The 24,189-nt window shown below is 34.7% G+C and overlaps 1 protein-coding gene across 1 annotated transcript in view; it reads left to right on the forward strand.

The window, feature by feature from the left end:
* ARID4B (AT-rich interaction domain 4B) overlaps nucleotides 1–24,189 on the forward strand; it is a 121,341-nt gene that overhangs the window by 35,274 nt on the left and 61,878 nt on the right. The window contains 4 exon segments of the mRNA XM_033099558.1: nucleotides 9,099–9,209; nucleotides 12,656–12,721; nucleotides 16,447–16,537; nucleotides 18,941–19,020. Of these exon segments, the coding sequence (XP_032955449.1) occupies nucleotides 9,099–9,209; nucleotides 12,656–12,721; nucleotides 16,447–16,537; nucleotides 18,941–19,020 (348 nt within the window).

A 24,189-nucleotide genomic window follows, 5' to 3' on the forward strand; every position in this document is an offset into this window, starting at 1 on the left:
ATTTACAGTGAAATACGTAGGAGTAGTTGATGAAACTGAATCATCTATCTGTCTGCTTGTTTATTTTGCCAGTGGAAAATGTCTGGAATGGTATTCTAATAGTCCTGTTGAGAAGAAAGATGCTTCTGTGAATCTGATTTTTTCCCCTTAGTTTTTTACTGTTATTTTTATTGGCAATAAAACAAAAATACATTGTTATTTTCAGGTTATCTATAAAAAACTTGGTTGATGGGGGGGGTCTTAAGGATTATTATTGATTTTGGTAATCAACCAGACTTCTAGAAAATCTTCTCTAGATGCAGGCGTAGTGACTTGTGTTGTGACATTTCAGAGTGTTCTACGTAATGCCTTCTAATTCATGCAGTAGATATTACTAACATGCCCAGATAGACATAAACTATAACAGTTTATGATTTCTGTTTATAATTCTGATTTGTTAACTGGCTGCACCACTAGGTCCCTCTGATTTCCAGATCATTAAAGTTTAAATATTATCAATAAGCGTGGTCTGCTATGAGAGTGATGTTACCCTAAAGCAGAGTCATTTGCATTTGAATAAGGTTTTGACCTAACTAGCAAGAAAACAAATAAGATTAACCTCTTTTGAGGACAGAATTATTTGGCTGCCTTTGTGTTATATGAGGAAAGTGCCTTTGCTTTTTTTGGCACGTTAGAATAATGTCCTTAATACAGTAGGTACTTAATAAATATCTTTCCCAGTGCATTTCTCTCTTACTTCATTAATGATGAAGATTCTAGTTAGAATGTCAATTTCGAGTCATTTAAATTTCCAGGAATAGGCAGACACCTTCTGTTAATATCTGAGAATATACAGGCATCTCTCTGGTTAATAGATGTGGGTCTAAGCCCCTAGAGTAACTTAAATTTTAGGAGAAATGTTAGGAAGTACAGGTAGCATCCAGAGAAGATTTTTGTGTTTGCGGGGGAAGGGTTGATTTTTTTTTTTTTTAATATACAAGAATTTTTATAATCCAGTTTAAAAAATGAATAATTCAGAAAGATGGGTAAAGAACATAAATGAGCAATTTATAGAGAAAGATATGCAAATGGCCAATAAATATATAGTACTTTAAAAAATAATTTAAATAATTTCACATTTATAATGCAGAGAATTAATATAATCCGTGTGTGTGTGTAGACCAGTTATCATTATCTTCAGAATTTTTGATTGCAAGCTGCAGACATGATGACCTGTCACCACTAAATACTTCAGTGTATAATTCCCAACAAAAAGGACACTTTTTTCCCTACCCTGCACTCAGTTCTCTAAATCAGGAAATCAGTATTGGTATAACAATACCGATCTTATCCACAGAGCCCTTTCAAATTTCACCAGCTCTCCTAATAATGTCTCTTTTCTTACTGGTCCATGCTCTATCCAGGAATAAGCGTTGCATTGATTATCGTGCCTCTTCAGACTTCTTCAATCTAAAACTGTTTCCCAGTGTTTCCTATATTTCATGTCCTTTAGAGTTTTAAGGAATACAGATCTTACATTCTGTAGGATAACTTCAACCCGCTCTAATTGTTCTCATTGGCAAAGTCACTCTTGGGAGGTACAGCACAGAAAGGATGTCCCTTTGTCCTCAGTGCATCACATGCCCACCACTGAGAATTGAGTGGGGTTTTAGGATTATGCCAACGTCCTGTTCTTCATCAGACTTCCACTCATCAGTATAGCATCTGCTGGCAACTCTGGCTCAGTCACCTTTATGATGGTTGCCAAAAGATGATGCTCTGTTTCCGTCATTCCTGCTACATTTACTAACATTTTGTTAGAATGAAGAGCTTTCCCTTTTCTGCATTTATTTATTTATTCAGCATTTATTCATTCATTTGTCAATATGGACTCATGGATGCCAGTTTTATTGAATGGGTGGTAGTTTGTTATCATTTTTTAAACTGAGGTATGATTTACTTACAGTGGAATACACACATCTTAATTCAGTCAGTTTTGACATATGTATACATCCCTAACCAGAAAATAGGACAACCAGTACCTATTTTGATTTACAAAGTTTCCCCCTATTTGACCAGGAGGAGCCCCTTCAAGGTGGCTCCTGTTTCCTTTGAAATGTCACCATTATTCTTCGAGCATTTCCTTACTTTCTGGCACAAGATGTTTCAGATTCTTCTTGTACTTTGCCTGCCCAACTTTGAAATCAGCCATTTCTCCAAGGACTTCTGGTTCCTTTTAACGTGGGATGGGATTTAGAAATCAAGATATAGACCATTACTATGCTTTTTGTTACTGGCCTGTCAGTTGCTCTTAGACATTCTTGGTGGACAGTTAGGAAAATATATGGATGTGTATATAAAATATATGGATGTGCACACACAGAGACACAAATATCTATGCACATACACATCTGTTACTACTTGTTCATTTTTCTGTGTGTATGTATGTATATATGAGGTGTGATCAAACAATACAGTGAATGTTTAAAAAAATTATTACAGTAAAAGGCACATTGCCATTAATTCCCCTCAAGATACTCCCCCTTGCTTTGAACACACTTATCCCATCCTTCTTGCCACTTTCTGAAGCAGTTCTCGAAGTCCTCTTTCATGAGTGTCTTTAGCTGTGCTGTCGTGGCTGCCTCGATGTCCTGAAACAATTCAAAACGTATACTTTTCGAGTTCATTTTGACTTTGGGGAAGAGCCAGAAATAGCATGGTGCCAGATCCGGGGAATACGGTGGATGAGGACACACCGTTATGTTTTTTATTTGATAGAAATTGCTGAATCAGAAGCGATGTGTGATGCAGAGCCTTTCCCATTGTGATGAAAAAATACAGTGAATGCTGCTTCCTAATGCCATCCAATAGAAAGGCAGGGATCTTCAATACAGGAAGCAGCACATTGAACCTTAGTAACAGTGTGTGACAGGTTTCAACGTGTTTGGTGCAGTCAGTAGGCTGTGAGCTATGGTTGAGAGAAGGTGTGTTTTAAAGTGCGGTAAATCATCCTCCATCATGACAATGCTCCATGTCACACATCGCTTCTGGTACAGCAGTTTCTGTCAAATAAAAACATTATGGTGTGTCCTCACCCACCTTAGTCAGCGGATCTGGCACCATGTAACTTCTGGTTCTTCAAAGTCAAAATGATTCAGGACATCGAGGCAGCCACGACAGCGCGACTAAAGACACTCAAGAAAGAGGACTTCCAGAACTGCTTCAGAAAGTGGCAAGAAGGATGGGATAAGTGTGCCCGAAGTGAGGGGAATATTTTGAGGGGGGTTAATGGCAATGTGTCTTTTACTGTAATAATTTTTTTTAATTTAAACATTGCCTGTATTGTTTTATCACACCTCATGTATTACACAACCATGAATTCATCTTTCTAACTCCAGTCCAATACCTTAGACTTCTTTATCGTCTTTCCCCTCCCTTCCTTTTAAATTTCATTAGCAGTGCGAAACATGGCCCTATTGAGAATACTCAGTCTAGTTGCTTATTTGTCCGTCAGTTTACTTATTTGGTCAGTGTAGGTCTTCCAGCCGTGCCGCACATCTCCTGTCCCTGCTCAACTCCCACCGTGTCCTCAGCTGCAGGGACTGCAATGCATCCCCGGGCTACTCCAAACTCCTCCGTGCTCGTAGACCATCATCTGCCCCTTATATCTTGTGCCGCCTCTATCCTGAGCGCGCTCGACCCCGTGTCCTCAGTACCCCAGGAAAAGGAAGACAGGGAAATAAATTGCCCAGTTTATTTCCTCAGTGTACTCATTTTTTGTATATTCTATAAATTGTGCATCTTAATTTTAAACTTAGTTTTTAAATCATACACCCTTTGGTATATAGGTGTGAGTATATTTTATTCATTCATCTGTTGGAATTATCTCCATTATGGTTTTATGCTTCTGAGATTGTCATATACAAAACAGTTGTTTTTGGGGTGGCCGGTTAGCTCAGTTGATTAGAGCGTGGTGCTGGTAGCACCAAGGTTTGATCCCCCCATGGACCAGTGTGAGCTGTGCCCTTCCTTAAAAAAAAAAAAAAAATTCATTTAAATAAAAAAGGTTGTTTTTATAGATTTATTTGTGTTTAAGTACATTTGTTTATTGAGGGTTTTAGCATCAAATTTAGTTCTCTTGTTTTCTAATTCTCCTGGCTGCATTGGCACTGCTTTAGTAACCAGTTTGAATGCTTACTCTTTTAAAGAAACTATCTCAATAAAATGTCATCTAGCACGCTTTGCTTTTTAAAAAATCGGTCTTGAATAACTGAATATTTCCTAGGCAGTGTCAACATTAGTCAGCCATTTGGAGAATTGTTTCAACTATGCTCTTTCTAAAACGTGTCATATATTGGTGTACTGCAGCCCAAGGCACGTTAGAGATTACTGATTCATTTTGGCACTTACATGTTTATTTCCCTGGCATTTTGGCTTCTTAAAGGATTATTATCCACCAATAGCTAATTTAAAAATCGCTTAATGCTTTTTTCGTGTTCCCATGGAATTCAGTGTCTTTTAGGTGCCAGTGAGGGCATTTGGTAGATTGACTAGAAAAATAATTGTTCAGCAGTGCTGGATAATGGTGAGGTAGCTGTTGCCTTGACAACTAGAAAACTGTTCTGTTTGCTAAACAAAGGGATGGTAATTTAGTAGTTTAATTTCCTTTTTTCCATGGAAGTGCTACATAAAAACATTTTATTTTAGCCTCTGAGATGGTCCATATTATTGACCAAAATCAGAGAAGCAGAGCGAAAAGAGAAGGTGAGAGGTTTTTTTGTGTTTTTTTTTGTTTGCTTTGGTTGTGTACATGTAAACGGACCGGGGTAAGTGTTGGTCAGAGGAATCTTAGTTAACTCACTAACAATTCTTTATGTATCTCTACGTTGGACCAAAGTACATTAGCCCCAGCCTAGGTGTATAGTCTTGGTTGTCTTTCTGCCACACTAAAGGGTTGTGATTCACTTCCTTGTTGAGCGTCCCCACAAACACTTAACCCTTCTTGCTACTAGAATTCATGATTACTTTATTTCTAACTTGAATAGGGGGATAATATTTATATATACACACAATTATACTGGCATCTGCTGTTTATGTGGGATCTTTTTCGTATAGGACTTAAACATTTTTTAAACTCAAAATTTCCCCCTAGATTATTAAGTAATAATAACAGCTTTTTTTGACACTGTATGCTAGGCTGTGTTCTAAGCACTTTGCATGTAGCATTTCATTCCTCGTCTCTGTGAGACAGTCACTATTATATCCTGAGGAACAGAGGCCCTAGTCCAAGGTCACCTAGCTATTAGGTGGTAGATAGGAACCTGAGCATCAAAGTCAAGGGTTTGTGCTCTTAATTACTATATTATACTGACTCATTCATTCATATTGTCATTTCAGATACACTGGAGAATATAGAAAAGTATTAATAAGAATATTCAAAATAACCCATAATCCCAATCACTACAGATTATACTTCTTTTTATTGTTTTGATGAAGTGTTACATCTGGGGTTTCCTTCAAAATAATCAGGGTTTGGGAGGAATAGGTAGGGATATAGATCAGACAAAACTGTCTGAGTTGATCATTGTGGGAACCAGATTATGAGTATATGGAGGATTTATTAATATAGTTCTATCTTCTCTTGTGTATGTTTGAAGTGTTCCTTAGTATACATTTTTAAAAGCAAAGGATACATGCCAATTGTAAAAAACCAAAAAGGAACTGTTTTTATAAAAGGGGAAGACTTTGAATAAAATCTTTTCATACACATATCCCTCCATTCCACTCCCTTTCCCAGTAGGTTACTCTCTAACAGTTCTTCCTATTTTTATGACGTATGTTTTTTTCTATTGTATAAAAACCTTTGGTTTTTTCTGCATGTCTCGAAGTAGGAAAGGTATAACATTTAAAAGATATATACATACATACATACATACATATATATATATATATATATGTATGTATATATATATGAATACCTGGGGTATTTTCTCATTAGATTTAGTACTGAAAAATACTGTATTCTGAGGAGAAGTACTGACATTTTTTGAAAAAGTGAGGAAAGTGGTTTAACTTTTAATTTGCACTTCTGATGAGCAGTCGTTTAGAATGAGGTTTTGCCTCTTGCATTTTAAAAAGGAAAAAGGTGTGGTGTCAAATCTAACTTTACATTGTTTTAATGACTTGTTTGCCCACATTGAGTGTTTTATAATATTAATAGTAATTGTTAATAGGTAAATCCTTCAGGTCATCATAACTGAATGCTTTCTCATATTGACCCCATTTTCCTGATGTGGAAACTGAAGTTTAGTGAGGTTCAGTAGCTTACTTTAAAAACTCATCTAGTTAGTGTGAGGAATAGAGCTGGAATTAGGATGTTGTCTTTCTGCTTTGAAAGCCTGTGCTATTAGTCTGCTTTGTTAGCTTACGTCATATTATACCAATGACAGTGATGCTTTATGCTCTGCTAAAACTGCACACACAAATATGACCATTTAGTTAATGGATTTTGTTTGTTTTTCTGTAGAAATTCCCACTTAATATTTTGGTTAGCATAGTTTCACTTCTAGATGATTATGTGTTTTCAAGTGTCCCATTCTGACCGTCTATGTAACCCCAATGCTTTGATATAGGCTTGTTAAACAAATGTATGCAGACCAATAATTATTATATTATCTAATGAGAATTTAGGAACAGAAAAGTAACCTACCTAAAATGATGCAAAAAATAATAGAGGCAGAAATAAGATCAGAACATAGATTTGCTTTTCATACGCTCTTTTTAACAAATTAGCACTGCTCTAGCAATGTATTCCAGTTTTAGCAGGTTTTCATTATACTTCAGTTTCTCTTCACAAGTTTTTTTCTAATAGACATTTTCTTCATAAGCCTTGCTAATTCCTTTTCATGTGTTCTAGCTTGAAGGAAGGAAAATATTACCCTTAAATAATAATTTGCCCCCACAATATTTGAGGTAATTATTACTCTTTTCTGTCAACATGGGTATGTTAGTAAGGATGTGGGATGGGCTTAATTTGGAGGTAAAAAAAATCCTGTCTCTCAATTCAAGTTGAGTAAATCTGCTCAATAAATATATTTATAGCTTGCTGTAGTTGGAATGTTGCCAGTGTTTAATATGAATATTAATGAAAAGAACATGTATATGGGTATACTATAGTCTAAATATATTGCTATTCTCCTTTTTGTTAAAAATTCTCTATAATAAAAATATCTGAAAAGTTTATCACTTATTTATTTGTTCCTGAGTAGGCATAAATGTGCAACTTTTAGTAGATTTCTTGTCCTGCATTTTGCAATTTCTGGTTCCTCATTAGTTTTCACTTAATTTAACTTACTACTTGTGTATGAAGATAAAATTGTACTGGTTAATGAGGTGCAGGATGTACTCATGGGAGAGGTTGCAAGTTGTGGACAATAATGAACCGAGGTCATGAAGACCGCCCCCACCATTTGGGCTTTTCTAACAATAACATGTAATACCAATTGAACCACAAAGTGAATTGATACCTTTTAAACTTTTTCTTTACATTTTTGGGTGAAGTGAGGTGAGTCCCTTTTATATTATTGCTAAAATAAAGCCACTAGCTTATCTTGAATTTAACTAAGATGTTGACCAAGGAAAATTATACTTTAAGGGCCAAGGAACAGGAAGGTAAAGTAGAAATGCATTTATTATTAACTTTAGGTGCAAGAGTAGTGCGAAGTTACAATTGTAGTTAATTAATGATATGAACAAATTTAAACAGTAGTAATGCCGAAATGACCATCTTTCTATGAGGTATACTTCTCTAACGGCATAAATAAATTGGAATATAGGCATTTTCCTAAGTAGACTTTATAAATCATATACTTGATATGTTTTGAGTTCCTTTTCTTACACATTTCGTAAAAGACAGAAGGCCATCAAGGAGGTCTGCCTGATATTTTTAGCTGTAGCCCCTTGTCTCGGTTTATGTGCTATCTCCTCACCTTGAAAAAAAGTTCTTAAAATTGTTTGATGTAATTTATGGGCACTTTTGTTATAGCATTAAAATATCTTTTTTTTTTTTTTTGAGATGTTAGCCACAACTATTAAGGGTGAATTTATTTTAAGATCCAAATGAAATTGATATTTTCATTATTCTTTGCTGCATTTTCCACCTTACATGTTTTATGGAATTTCTGCAGGATAATAGAAGTTAATAGGAGAAATAATAAGTTCTTTGGACAAATAGATCGGCAAATGATAAAGCAGAGTGGGAGTTCACTCAATAAACTGATTTTCCCAAATTCTTCCTTTTCTTTTTGATGGAGCATCCTGGGATATTAGCATTTTCTATAAAACACTGTAGCTGCTTACATAATTTTTCTTTGGCTATGGAATTAATATAAGCTCTTCTAGAAATATAGATCCAATGCAGAAATATACCTGATTGTAAAAAGTCAGAGCAGCTATATTAAGACTATTAAAAACTAAATCACAAGTGGGGAAACTTAAAATATTATTTAATTTAGGCTACAGGGTAGCCTAAGAAGGGTACCCTTAAAAGGGTAAATAGTGAACCTGTGCCCCAAAGCATTAGCAATTTTGGCTAATTTTTATTTGCGACTTCCCAGATTGGATTTCTTAATATAGTTTTCACAAGTAGTTTGAATACAAATGATTTGCCCCCTTAATGCCATTCTACCTTAGAATTCTCTAGGTAGGGATATAATAAAGCTATTCTGAATTTGGGTGGCTGCCAAGATACAGCCTAAATATTAAAAGAAATTTTCTCTGACTTTGAGCTTTAGGGATCTGCCTTCTTTTTAAGTGGTCACAGAGTAAATAAATATTTGAATGGGTGGCAGATAGAGGGGTGGATAAAATAGTAGACTTGTGATTGAGCTAATTCATATTATGGACCATGTGTATTTTATGGAGAGAAAAAGATGCCATTATATTTTACATGATGTACGTTTGGTACATTTAAATAAACTTTATGATACATATTTTACTTACTTTCAAGTTAGAGTATTTTATAGATTGTCGTTACAAATTATAATAGGATTAGATCTGCCATCTGGGGTTTGATTGTGGAAAATAATTAGAGTTTAAATCTAATTTATTTGCATTTTTAGGCCCTTGATGAGCCTCCCTATTTGACAGTGGGCACTGATGTGAGTGCTAAATACAGAGGAGCCTTTTGTGAAGCCAAGATCAAGACAGCAAAAAGGCTTGTCAAAGTCAAGGTACAGTATATGGAGATCTTATGAAATATATGTTCAGTATTTGATATTTAAAATTGGCGAATATGTTTAAGAATTTTTTTCCTGCACAAGGTGAGTTTAATTTCTAGGAGTAATGGTTGTAAATATACCTGAAGAAAAAAAGCATTATTTGTCATTTTAGAGTATTCCAATTGGAATGAAATTAGATTAGTACAGTTGGATTTTTGAATGCCATTTCACTATAGACTTGGTGGTGTTTATATTTTTGGAGCTGGAAAGGACCTCAGAAGTCATGTAGTTTAATTCCTTAATTTTGTTGTAAAAAAAATTGAGGCTCATAAAAGGTTAGTGATTTCTCCAAGGCCATTATAGCAAATTAGTAGCAGAATAGGAATATTACAGTTTATTAATTTTAAGACACCCCCTCATTTTAACCATGAAATTGAGATGTGATTTATAATTGATGGTATCTTAGATAATTAAATATAGTAGATCTAGTTGATTCCTTATCCTTTACCTTCCTTGAAAAATCATTCCAAAATACTTGTGTTTTTTTTGTCTCAGAAAAAGAAATGTAATTGTTTACATTTTAGTAAATTATCAGTGTTGAAAATATGGGACAAGTGAAATATTTGAAGGTAGATATTCATTTGTCAGTTATTTATTGAGTGGCAGACTTCAGGGTGCATTGTTAGATGGGGAGGAAGGGGATATGAGGATGACCTGATCTCTGTCCTCAAGGGATTTCTAATCCAGATTAACATTGGTGTAAACATCACCAGTTAAACAGACTATAAAGGTGTACTTCCGGTGGAGAGAATCACAGCCCCTTCTGGAGCTTTTTCCATGCCTGTATGCCTGCATTCCTTCCTTCCTTATGCATGAATGTGTGTTTTTGTTTTTGTTTTGTTTTAAAAAACAACCGCTGAGTGATTCTACTTTACATTCCTAGTTAAGAACCATTGTGAGAAGTCCTTTCAGGGTGCTAGTTTTGTAGGATGCTCGTTTTTTGTCCCCATCCACCTTCAGTTGTCACCTGCTTGGTGCATGTGAGCTGGTAGGATTTGATGTGGGTAACTCTCACAGTGCTCTTAGAGTGGCATTTCCTGTTTGGACTTCACACACTGCTGTTCCCTGAGCACTTTTTGGGTTTTTTTGCCAGTACTATCTTAGAGATGAAGAGAAAGCTTTTTATTAGTTTTCTCACTCTTCCAGACAGGGCTACTGCTAGCACATGTAACGTCTTAGTGTGAATTAGACAAAAGCCCTCCCTCCTGGTCGAGAGCCTTCTTAGCAGAGTTTGACATACAGTTAGAAAAAGGTGTTCCCTTTGGGTGGGAGTAGTGTTACTCCAGGACCCAGGCTTTGGTCTGCAGTGCACAGGCTGGATTTTAGCCCTGACTTGCAATCTCAGCTTGGTGTCTCTGTGTAATGAATGAACCAGCTAAAAGGCATGTAACAGTTCTGCCAGTTCTTTCTATTAATAAAAGGAAGAAAACTGTTAGTCTCTACTGCCTCTGTTGAAAGCCCTGTGCCTTGTAAATACCTTATGCCTTATAAATAATGGGTATCTAAAACTTACTGTTAATTTTTTTGGCTGCTCTAAAATCTGTTTATAATTCAAAATTAATGATTTTCTTAACAGATATGGTGGTATATTTCTTTTTTAAAAAGTGTTTTTAATTAGTTTCAGCTATACACAACAACATAATAATAGGACATTTATACCCCTCACAAAGTGATAACCCCCCCCCCAAGTCTGCTACCCCTCTGACACCGTACATAGCTATTACAACACCATTGACTGTATTCCCTGTGCTGTACTTTGCATCCCAAGTGTGTGTGTGTGTGTGTGTGTGTGTGTCTGTGTGTGTGTGTATTTAATTACAGTTGACATTCAGTATTATTCTACATCAGCTTCAGGTGTACAGCACAGTGGACAGGCATCTACACATAACCTATGAAGTGATCCCCCCATAAGTCTAGCACCCATCTGGCACCCTATATAATCTTGACATTATTGATTATAATCCCCATACTGTATTTTACTTCCCTGTGACTGTTTTGTGAATACCAACTGGTGGTATATTTCTAGACCAGTTTAACTTGTTTATGGTTCATAGTTAATAAATTTTTAAACAATTTGTTGATACACCTCTTCACCACCTATTTTCATTTACTGAGGATTAACTATGTGTTAAGCGATATATTAGGTATCGAAACTCTAGTGTTATAGACCTGGTCTTCATCCTTAAGTGGCCTACAGTCTGTAAGTGAATGCCGCAGAAGCTTAAACACGATTTAAATAAAGTGTTCTCGTGCTTTTGTGAAACAGAAATGCCTGCAGTGCTGTGAGTACAGGACATTTCCTTTCATAGCTGGTTTGTGAGTCTGGAGCCTAAATTGATTACCATACACATCTGATGAGACCATGTTAATGGTCTAATCCCTGTAAGAACTCTTGCTTTGTATAGGAAAAGCAACTCTTTCTGTACCAAATACTGGAAGCTATCTTGTTTTTCACCAACTAATTACGTATTTAAACATGAACCCTTTATTTTAACTTATTCTCCTCATGTCTGGTTTCCCATTCTCTGATTTCTACACTGATACAGAGTATAGTAAAGTTCTGCAGCCAGACTGCCTGAGTTTGAATTTCATCTCTACCATGTTCTAGTTCTGGGATCTTGGACCAGTTAGTTATATTTTGTTCTTCAGTTTTCTTAGCAACAAAATGGGAGCAGTCATACCTACCTAATAAGGTTATTGTGAAGATTATATGTTTGATGCTTGAGCCTGATGCTTAGCTCTCATTAAATGTTTGTTGCTACTGCTTATAACCAAGCTAGGCCTTCACAAAATGATATATCCTGTTGACCCTTGAACAGCATGGGTTTGAACTGTGCAGGTCCACTTATACGTGGGGTTTTTTCAATAAATACTGTAAATATATTTTCTCTCTGTGATTTTTTTAAACATTTTCTCTAGGCTCCTTTATTGTAAGAATACAGTATATAATACATATACAAAATGTGTGTTAATCGACTGTGTTATCGGTAAGGCTTCTGGTTAACAGTAGGCTGATAGTAAAGTTTTGGGGGAGTCAAAAGTTATACATGGATTTTCAACTGTGCCAGGGGTCGGTGCCCTAACCCCCACGTTGTTCAGGGGTCAACTGTAGTACCTACTAGCCTACGGTCTCCACCTCTTTTCACCTCATATTTTAGGAAAAGAAATTACACAACTAAACTAATAACTAATAGTACTGAATAAAGTACGATATGTGAAACATCAAGTAATTTAGTCTGTTTAAATAAAAATTTCAATTAATCTACTTAAGGATTGAGATTTTGTATAAAGTAGGCAGCTATTTAGATTACTATGATAAAAATGAATTAATGTATTGATGAGCTTGTGTTGCTTGATTTTTGTGTGTGTGCATGACTAATTAAATTTATAATCTCTAGGTAACATTTAGACATGATTCTTCAACGGTGGAAGTTCAGGATGACCACATAAAGGGCCCATTAAAGGTAATTTATTTATTCCTTATTCATTTCAATGCTTCTATAATTGTGCTTGGTCATTTCTTTTTAATTCATTGGCTGGTTTGTTATTGAGTTGATAAATACGTATTTCTTTCTAAAGAGACTTATAGAAAAAAGTCGATTTAATGTTCATGAAAACCTGATAGGATAGTAAAACCTGTGTTCAGAAATGAAATGAACATCATGGAAGTGTATTGATTGCTTTTTATTTACTCATCTGTTTCAGTCTCTCCATGTTACACTTACTAATATGGTGGATTTCCCAGAATTAATAGGTGTCGTAGTTCACCTACATCATTAAGATTAAGTGATGTAGTTTCATGATGATGTGAAAAGTGAGAAAAAAACATAACCCTTAGAGCTTTTAATTCTTTGAAACAACTTCTGGCGGAAGAAATTTTGGGGGTGATTAAGCAGTTATAAAGTGATGAACATGTTCATACACATAGATAGTTTGATTCTTTTGCATTCATTTTTCCTCATTGGCCAGTGAAATAAGTGCTGCTTTACTTTCTGCTAGTGAGCAAACTAAGGGGAATGTGTGGGTAAGCCACTAGGTGCCCCTTGGCCCTTTTGAATGTCTGAAAAGGGACATTGGCTTGGCTGGGTGAATTTTTAAGAAATGCTAACAGAATTGAAGGAACAATAGATTCTTAAAAAGTCCTTTACTGATGAAGCAGTACTTTTCAGAGATTTAGATAGATGTATGACTTTGCCAGTTTTCTTTGTGGTTGGTTTTAAAACTTTTCACTGGAACCAGAGGGCATTGTTACCTTGCATATAGGATAAGTACTATGGAGGACTAAAACTTGTGAGTTTTTTTTTTTTAAATCTTATGAAAATTACTTTCCACCATTTCTGTTTTGTGGGTGACATCTTTAATTATTACATGCACAAGTTCACTTGCCAGGGATAAAAGGACAAAAACACGTACACTTATAATATGACGTTAGTGACCATTTATTTAGCACTTAACGTGCTAGTGTTGTGTGCTGCGTGTTTTGCACATACTATGTTATGTAATCCTCCTAACAGCTCTTTACAGAAGAGGAAACTGAAGGAGGTAAAGTAATCTGGCCAAGGTCTGGCAGCACCAAAACGCTGATAGACTCACAGCCTATAACTGAAGCATTGTGCCCTCTGAATGTTCAGAAAACATACACCTCCATGCCTTAATTTGTGTTTTTGCCTCATAAACATAGTTCTTCACTGCCTGACTGCCCTGTTTACCTGGCACAGGCCAGCTGGTACCAACGACAAAAAAATGTTCAGTGCGGGAAGGGATAGAAAAATCTTCAAGCATCTTTCTCTTCTGTTCCAGCCTCTTTGATTGTGGTATAGTTGGTTTGTTTTGCTTGTTTGGTTTTTCTTATTTTATTAAAATTGTTTTTATTTGTGATTAGGGCTTAGGAGCATTTTGATTTTGACATATGCAAGTATGTTAAATTTTGGTCTCAAGATAGTTAAAACATATTTCTTGTCTATAGACTTGCTTTTTTTTTAAGAGTTTTTTATTGGGGAAGGGGAACAGGACTTTATTGGGGAACAGTGTGTATACTTCCAGGACTTTTTTCCAGTCAAGTTGTCCTTTCAATCTTAGTTGTGGAGGGTGCCGTTCAGCTTCAAGTTGTTGTCCTTTCAGTCTTAGTTGTGTAGGGTGCAGCTCAGCTCCAGGTCCAGTTACCGTGGCTAGTTGCAGGGGGCGAGCCCACCATCTCTTGCGGGAGTTGAACCGGCAGCCTTCAGAGTTAGGAGCATGGAGCTCCAACCACCTGAGCCACCGGGCCGGCCCGTTGTCTATAGACTTTTTTGTATATGGATTTTGAATTGTTCCCTAATATACTTTGTAGATTTCCATCAGTTGATAGAAAGTGTCAGCATTTGGCAAATGTTTTTCTTATAGGAAATAAAAGTGATGATATTTTATCCAAATTTATTTTTAATGAGTTCACGTAAAAATAATACCTAGACCACTTGAGTATTAAATTAAAAAAATCGTACCGTGTATTTATTGACTGTAGTCATTTAATGAAAGTTCTGGTAATTCTCCAGATTTTCCTTCCCCCTTTTGGGCATTGTGTGGGAATTTTATTTTGTTATCCCTATAAAGACCATGTACGTTTTATTTTTATTGAGGTATAATTGACATATAACATTGTATTAGTTTTAGGTGAACAACATAATGATTCAATATTTGTATACATTACAAACTGATCACTGTAGTAAATCTAGTTAACATTTTTTCTTTTTTTTTCTTGTGCAAGGACTTTTAAAATGTACTCTGTTAGCAACTTTCAAATATGCTTTACAGTATCGTTGACGATAGTCACCATGCTGTACATTATATCCTCTGACTTATTTTTCATTTTATACCTGGAATTTGTACCTTTTGACCCCATTCACCCATGCCAACTCCTTTTCTAGTAGCCACCAATCTGTTCTCCGTATCTATGGGTTTCGTTTTTTTGTTTGTTTTTTAGATTCCACATTTAAGTGATATCAAAAAGTATTTGTCTTTCTCTGACTTACTTCACTTAACATAATACTCTCAAGGTCCATCTATATTGTCATAAATTGCAGAATCCTTCCGTTTCGTGGCTAAACAATTATTATATATACACCACATTTTCTTTATCCATTTATCTATCGATGTATACAGGTTACTTCCATGTCTTGACTATTGTAAATAATGTTACAGTGAACATGGGGGTGCGTATGTATTTTCAAATTAGCGTTTTCATTTTCTTTGGATAAATAACTGAGAAGCAGAGTTGCTGGATCCTATGGTAGTTGTATTTTTAATGTTTTGAGGAACCTCCATACTGTTTTCCATAGTTGGCTGCACCAATTTTCATTCCCACCAACAGTGCCCAAGGGTTCCCTTTTCTCCACATCCTTGCTGACACTTACTTCTTTCTGATAAATACCATCCTAACAGGTATGAGGTGATATGTCATTGTGGTTTTGATTTGCATTTCTCTGATGTTTAGTGATGATGATCTTTTCATGTACCTGTTGGCCATCTGTGTGTTTTCTTTGGAGAAATGTCTATTCAGATCCTCTGCCCATTATTACTCAGATAGTATTGTTTGTTCTTGTTGTTTTTTGCTATTGAGTTGTGGATATATTTTAGATATTAACCCTTATTAGATTTTTGATTTGCAAATATTTTCTCCTACTTCAGAGGTTGCCTTTCTATTGTGTTAATAGTTTCCTTTGCTCTGCAAAAACTTTTTAGTTTGATGTAGTTATAAGACCATATAAATGTAACTCAGCATTTTCTTCATCAAATGGAAAATATTTTAAATAGTTGTCATTAGTGTTACATTGTAACTCTTAAAGAGACTTCAGATTTATTTCTGAATTATCCCTACCCTTCCCCAGCCTTCTTCAAAGAGAAGTGGTAATGTAGGACAAGGACAGTCAATTTTCACATATAGTACTTTCGGTTCTCAAGGTGAGGACCTTTAGGGGCCCCCAAAACCCTGTTAGCGTACAACAGGCACGGCAGTTTAATAAGAATACGCAGGTGTTATTTACCTTTTTACTATGTTGATATTTTCACTGGTGGATAAAATTGCCAGTGTCTTAATACAAATCAGTAGTTATTTTATTCTTTACATCATGCACTCAATTAAAAAAAGTAAAGCCAGTTTTTGGTTTGTTTACTTGTCTTCTAAAAGTTTTTCTAACTTTTAAAAATACTTTAGGTTGGAGCTATTGTGGAAGTGAAGAATCTTGATGGTGCATATCAGGAAGCTGTTATCAATAAATTAACAGATGCGAGTTGGTACACTGTAGGTAAGGGAATAACTCTTATTTTAAAAATGTATTTTCAAAGATGCTACAACTAAACTAAAGTTTCCTTGATTTACTTCCTCCCCTAATGCCATAGATGTTATTGCTGTTAATGGTTTTTATCTCTCCAGATATTTAAAAAATTTATTTCATTAATATGTGCATAACATATAATTAGAAATTATTTAGTGGATGTATTATAGAATTGGATTTCTAGCTTTTTTCACTTCAAAGTATATCTTAGAGAAAATTTTTTTCCCATCTTAACTATTTTTAAGTGTACATTTCAGTAGTGTTATTCATATTCAGTAGTGTTATTTCAGTAGTGTTATTCATGTTGTGCAACAGAGAAATTCCTTTTTACTCCAGTATTGTATTTCACAATATTTGATGTACCATAACTTAATTGTTTTTACTAATGATGTTCCAGTTTTATTGCTATTACAATAAATGCTGGATTAAACCTCTTTGTACATGTACATTTTTCTAGTATTTCCGCAGTGTATGCATTGAAAACTGCATAGATTGAAGTGAACAGTATTTGTAAAACTTTAGTAGGTAATGAAAATCACCTTCCTAAAAGACTGTATTAATTTATACTCTCATGAACAGTGTTTGAGTACATTTGTTTTTCCAACTCTCATCAAATTTGATTGTAATTATCTTTAAATTTTTGCCCAAATGGACAAAAATACTTTCTCAGTTTTGTTTTAACATGCCGCTCCCATTATTATTAGTGAGAGTAAACAACTTTTCCTGTTTATTGATGGTAACATCATTTCATTTGTATATTTTCTCTTTTGAATTGCTAGTGTATGCTGTCTCTCTGATCTCCCTCGTTTCTTCTTGGGGATAGTTATCTTTTTCTTATTGTTTTTAGGATGTGAGTTCTTCATATATTCTGAATATTAGCCTTTTCTACTTTAGTTGCACCTATTTTTCTCATATTGCTTTTATCACTACTGTCAATTTTCATAGTCAGTTTACATGTGGTCAGTCTTTCCTTTGCAGTTTAAGAAGACCGTCCTTCCATCAGTGTTACAAATTTATTTTCCAGTGTCATCTTAAATTTATGGCTTTATTTTTGCTTCACAAATAGCATTTTATTTTACCAGTAGTTAATTTTTTGAACATTCTGAAATATGATCAAATATTATTTTTTTGCAAATCAGTAGCCAATTGTCCCAGTATTATTTATTAAAAGGTAATAATTCTTACTATTAATGGCGTCAGAAATGAGAATAAACACCTAGTAAAATGTCTTTGGGTGATGACAAAATTTGGCAGTTTTGAAATAGTATCGGTGAGTTTTGTTTATATTTTTGTGGGATGAGAAAAAAACAGGTGAAGAGTGAGGGAAAATTTAATTTTGACACATAAGGAGATACTTTACTTTTTATGTAGGTTACAAGACTGAGGAATTCTGTTTAGTAAATCCATATAGTAATTAGGTGTGGTTGTCAGTCTCATAAATGTGACACGTTTATTGTTGAGTATTTTAGTTACAACATTAAAAAAATGTACTTAAAGTTACTTATCCTCTCACATAATGTGAAGTCTCACATAATGTATAACAACCTAATTTTGATACTTAGTCAAAAACTGCTATTTCTAAAACCAAGGCCTGGCAATGTTATTTAAAGCAGAGGTACTCTCTTCCCATGATTTGTGAGTATGTGCTAAAATTATGTCATAAAATATACATATATTCTGTATATATAAACTTACAGTAAATTTGCTGGGACACTGTAGTACTTTTTTAAATAAGGAGTTTTCAACAGGAGGCAAATTCACCACGCAGGATACATTTGGCAGTGTCTGGGGACATTTTGGCTGTCACAACTGGGAAGGGGGAGCTACTGGCATCTAGTGGCTGGAGTCCAGGGATGCCCTTAAATATCCGACAGTGCACAGGACAGCCCCGCATGGAAAAGAATTATCTGGTCCAAAATGTTAGTAGTGCTGAGGGTGAGAAACCCTGCTATAAATTTTTAAAAAGTAATTTTTTTAGGGACAGTCTGAATATATACATTTCTGCTCTTATTTTCCGTTTCTTAAGTAAATCTGTCAGCAGGAAAACTTGCCTTTCCTTTACCACATTGAGAAGGGTTAATTAGCATTTAAATAGTTTCTTCCTGAAAAGCTAACTGCTTATTTTTATTTGATATTTTCTGTTTCAGGGAAGATGTTTTCATTTCAGGCATATTATTTCTTTTTCGCTAGAAATTGGAAAAGATACTTTATATTTGAAATTGTCCGATAGAAAACATAAAATGTGAAATGAACTTCAAATATAATCTTTTTAAACAATAGCTCTATTTGCACTTAGAAAATTAAATATTTTATATCATCATGTTAATCTTTGAAAAACCCTTCAATAGTTTCCGTTTTTACCTCCTCTCATAGTTTTTGATGATGGAGATGAGAAGACACTGAGACGATCTTCACTGTGCCTAAAGGGAGAGAGGCATTTTGCTGAAAGTGAAGTAAGTAATTATTTAAGGCATGAACTTGTCCTAATATTTTGTATTGGCAGGAGCAAGTTTTTGCTTTCTCAACTCTATCAACTTATTTGTTAATCAGGAAAATTAGTTAATACATAATACCATTATAAGGTAACCTGTGAAGACTGTTTAATGCTTTGTGTTTGAGTACCAGGTTCTATGTTCTTTTTTGTCTAATGTATTTTAGCATTTTTCCACAAAGAGAAAACAATGGCTTGTTTAACTTGTCTTTAGGTAACTTTTATATAGACTCTTTTAATGTGTAAATGACTGTAGAAAGAGATGTCTGATTTGTAATCCACTTAAACTCCATCATCCTTAAAGAGTGTGTAGGTAGATGCCACAAACAATCCCTAACTACTAGTGACATGATTGTAGCCTCTCCTTAAAGAAGCCTTGCCTGGCTGCTCTTTCTACAATTGCTTCCATTCCTCTTCTTTTTTTAGGTTGATTTAGTTTTCTTAGTAGCACCTATCGTTCTCTGATACCAAAATATGTATATGTGCTTAATTAGTTGTTTACTGTGTGCCTTCCTTCTAGAATGTGTCAAAAGGGCAGGGATTTTGTATGTCTTCTTCACCACTTTGTTCCCAGTTCCTAGAACAGTGCCTGGCACAGAGTAGGAACTGAATAAATGTTAGTTGGATGAATAAATGAAATGCTTATATTTCTCAGGGACTTTGTTCGATGCTTTACATACATGATTGCATTCACATTATGAGGTAGATACCTTTATTATCTTCTACGTACAGTTGGTAAAACTGATGGTCAGAGCTGGTTCTCAAACCAACACTTTCTAGCACCAATGCCATGCTTTAAAATTGAAAGATGTTATTCAGTTACTGAAAATGGAGGGTTCACAAAATTTTGTAAATCTGTAGCTTGCCATTTAGAATTTTAAAGATAGACATAGTGTTATAGTGTTATTCTCTAATCTAGCCTATAAATATTAACTAACGTACAGTGTGGCCCAACCATGATTTTTTTTTTCTAGTCACTATTTAGAACAGTTGGGGTGGCAGAGGGGCGACACTTTAATACTTGTTAAACCATTAGACTTTGTGGGTTTTTTGTTTTGAAAATATTTTTCCTTCCCTTAAATGATTGAATTGCTATTTCAATTCAGAGTCTATATTATGATTCCAGCTTATCTTCCCAGTCTCATCTTCTGCCATTTCTCTGTACTTCTCTGCCTCATAAGACTACTTGGTATTTCTAGGTTATGGTTCATGCTTTGTTTTCTTGGTTTCTCCTGAGCCCTGCTCTTCTTCTTTTTTTATACAGGTAAATATGGTAAAGGAAGGAAAATAAAGCCAAACTGTATTTTAACAATTACAAGTTAGTATAAGTCTTTACAGTAGGGTTTGATTTGACTGCTGTCAAATGTACAAAATATCTAAGTTAATTACAATTCCTTTAAGAAAAAGGATAAGGAAGAAGTCCTATTTCCTGTTTTAATATTTTCGAAACCCACATTTGATGGTTTCTAAGCATATCATTCAGCATTCTATATTGACCACAAGTAATATTTATGAAAGATCCATATTTGTAGACTTTTCCCCTTTAATAAAAATTAACTTAGTTTATAGAAAGTGAACATCTTTATTATCTTAATCATAGTTTATTTTTTATTTAACAAACATTTATCACTTATTTGCCAAACATGTTTCTAAGTTAGGACTAATATTAACCCATTTAATCTTTAACAAACATATGATATTGGTGCTGTTACTATGTCCATTTTACATATGAAGCTAAAGCACAGGGAGGTTAAGTGACTTTCCAAAACTCAATTAGTTGCAAAGATGGTTCAAACTAAGGCTTTTTGGCTCCCAAGCCTGTGTTTTAATACTATACTGCCACTAGTATTGTGTATAAATGTTACAGTTACATTCTAAAAACATGCTTAGTTAGACCCAATTCAGTGCGTCACATTTTAGTAGAAATGAACAGGAGACCTTGAACAGAAGACTTATCTGTTAGTGTTAGACTACGAAATAGTGAAATAACTAGTAATAATGCTTTACTTGACAGCATTGTAAGAACCACAGGAGATGATATATGTAGAATTATCTTATGAACCTCTCACAACAGGGTATAAATGTATTATGGATAGGTAATATTACATGAACTCAATAATACAGATGTTTAAGGTAAAGACAGTGAAATATTGGATATATCACATTGATGGTATTTTAGCACTTATTTGTGTTTTGGCCAAAGACCTTAGCCATCTACAACCCAGACTGTGCTGGATGAATGGCAGCGCAGATCTCTGCCTATTCAATTGAATGTCAGATAGAAGTAACGTATGGAAGAAGCCCTGCTCTTCTTAAGGCCACTAGAAATGCTTCCTCTTTTGTGATGTCTTTCCTGAGCTCTCGAACCACATTTGATCTCTTTCTCCTTTCATGCTTTTGCACTTCGCTCATTCTTATTTTATGGTCTTTTTGGTTGCGTATTTTCCCTCTGAGATTTTAAGTTGTTTTGGGGAATAGCTATGTTTTTGTCATCTTGATAGGCTCTCCTTTTCCCAGCAGTGTTTTTTACACAAAAACTTTCCATAAATATTTGTTGAATTGATTGTGAAAGTTTAAATATAGAAAATGCATACAGCTTTGGGTCAAATGCAGTGAATTTGGCTTCTTACACTGATGAAGTAACAGAATTCGGAGTTGAGGTAATTCTTAGAAATAATTTCATTTCCCTTAGAACATGTACAGTTATACTGGGTCAGTGAATACGGGGGGCTTGAACACTTGATTTTTTAATCTGTTAAGTGAAGGCATGTGTCTTATTTAATCCAGAGAAGTATGTAAAATACTAATTGTATTTTTCCAAGAGAATTTTAAGTTGGAATAGTTCATAAGACAATTGTGGTATAAAGGCTGAAGCAGTACGAGCAAGTAGCTCCTTGTCTCCTTGCCTTGCAGGAGGCTCAGTTTCACGGTGTGTGTCATACACGTTATACTTTATGTTTTGCTGGAGGGTAATTGGAATGCTGGTATATTTTTCCTTTCCCCAGTCCCATATGCCAGGTGCTGTGCTAGGTAATGGGGACACAAGGGAAAGCCAAGTAGATAACAGAATTTATCCTCGGGCAACTTACCACCTATTGAAGGAGAAAAAGCATTAAGCAATTAAAAATGTTTTTAAATTGTAAGTATATTAAGTAAGCTCTGGGAAAACATGTCCAGGAGTATACTTAATCTACCATCTACATATTCTTTCCCTTTATTTATGATTTTCCAAAAACAATTTTAATTTTGTGAAAGATTACTCAGCATTGTTATTATTAGTAATAACTTTGGCCTTTGAGAGAAAAGCCGCATCATACTGGCAGTTTTTAGGGTCACTAATCCCGTCAATAAGCTACATACCTAAACAAAGACTTAAATTCAAGATTTCCATAAGACATCACAATAGCACTTCAGTTTGAATTTCAGCATTAAAATCACTGGTTCCACCCATAACCACCTTAGTTGTTGGGGTGTGAGAGTATTTCTACAGAGCATTCACAACTTGAATATTATCCAGAAGTCGTTTCATCAGCTGGTATTCTCTCTGTGCATTTACTACCTGCAATTGAAAATTCTGAAGAAAGGTTACATAAAAATCCCAATTCCATATTTCCTGCAGTCTGTTTTAGGTAACAGGACTATAGACATGTTTTCCCTAGGGCTATGGAATTTTCTTTGAGCCTGTAATATAGCAAGGAGTGTCTGCTTTTTGCTCTTTAGGTGTAAGACAAGACAAATTCTGCCCTCCCCTATCACTTGAGGTAGACGTGCTCCTGCTAGATGTGCTACATGTGGATTGAGGCCAGGGACAGAAATACTGTTTCTTTTGTTCTCACTCTATTACATATCGGGGAGAGACTGTGGTTTATTTGAAAATTCCTATATGTGATTCCTAGATAACTCTTCAGAAATCCTGCATTTTTGTTTTTTTTTCTGTAATAAGTGAAATGATGAGCAGATGCTTAAAATAGAAATCACAGTACATAATAGGAATCTCTGCTTTCAAGAGAGCAACCTTAATTTTAGGGGAGTGAGAAGGGGCATTTAACCCTTCTGTTAGGTTGTCAGAAAGTGAATCCATATTAATTTATTTTTCCTGTTTACCAAATACAATACTTTGAAATTTTCATCCTTGGAAAACATAATTAGGAGTTAATGACAAGTGACTTCTAGAGAGTTTCTGTTTGGCATGTTATTGTATTTGGGCCAACTTTTGCCTCCAGATAATATTTTTTAAATGCTCAATTTACAAACTTAAGTTTGAAAAATTAGGTTTTGCCCCATAAAAGTTCTGATTTTTGTCTATCTTTTAAAGGAATTACTCTTTATTTAATGCTTAATGGCTAGTCCCCTTATCCTATTCCATATTCTTTGCTGTTGGATATATATGTACCTTAAATGCGTTTACCTATATTCTAATGAATTATGCAAAATAGATTCTTAATATGCTTCCCCTTTTCACATTTTAGTTCATCTGAAAATTATCTCAATTTTAAAATTAAAAATTTCCTTTTAAATATTAGCATTCGTTTGTATTTAGATATCTAATCTTTAAATCTAGGTTGATGGGCACTGTTTCATGGTTTGTACCTTTGAGGAGTTCTTTATCCTAAGTAGTTTCTCACCCTCACTTCAATCCTGACAGTTTTCCTGGGATTTTTTTGTTCCCCTAGTGTTTATGAAATTATCTGTAATAGGAAAGGTTTTATTGGAGGGGTGAAAAGAATAGCAACTAGGGAAAACTCTTTAAAAATGCCGAAAAAGTAGGAATATTATCAGAATTGATATTCAGAGAATTAAGTTAGTTGGGATAGCATCTTTAGGTTGATACCTTAACTTTTTAGATATACGGACCTTTTCAGGAAATAATGGCAAGAAAAATCTACTTAAAGTATCAACTATTGAAAACCAAAGGGAATCATTCCAAAATCCTTTTGTTTTTCATTTTACTTTTAACTATCAACCAATTCCTTGCCTGGAAATCAGTATTAGGGACAAATGGGTTGACATTGAATTGTCAGTTGATAACAAGAAAGAAATATTCATTTATTGACATCTTCATACTAAGCACAGTATTGGAGCCGCAGATTAAAAAGGAAGGGAAAATGAAATATTAAATGTAGAAAAATTA

Source organism: Rhinolophus ferrumequinum, chromosome 27, assembly GCF_004115265.2.
Source record: "Rhinolophus ferrumequinum isolate MPI-CBG mRhiFer1 chromosome 27, mRhiFer1_v1.p, whole genome shotgun sequence".
NCBI classification, from domain to species: Eukaryota; Metazoa; Chordata; class Mammalia; order Chiroptera; family Rhinolophidae; genus Rhinolophus; species Rhinolophus ferrumequinum.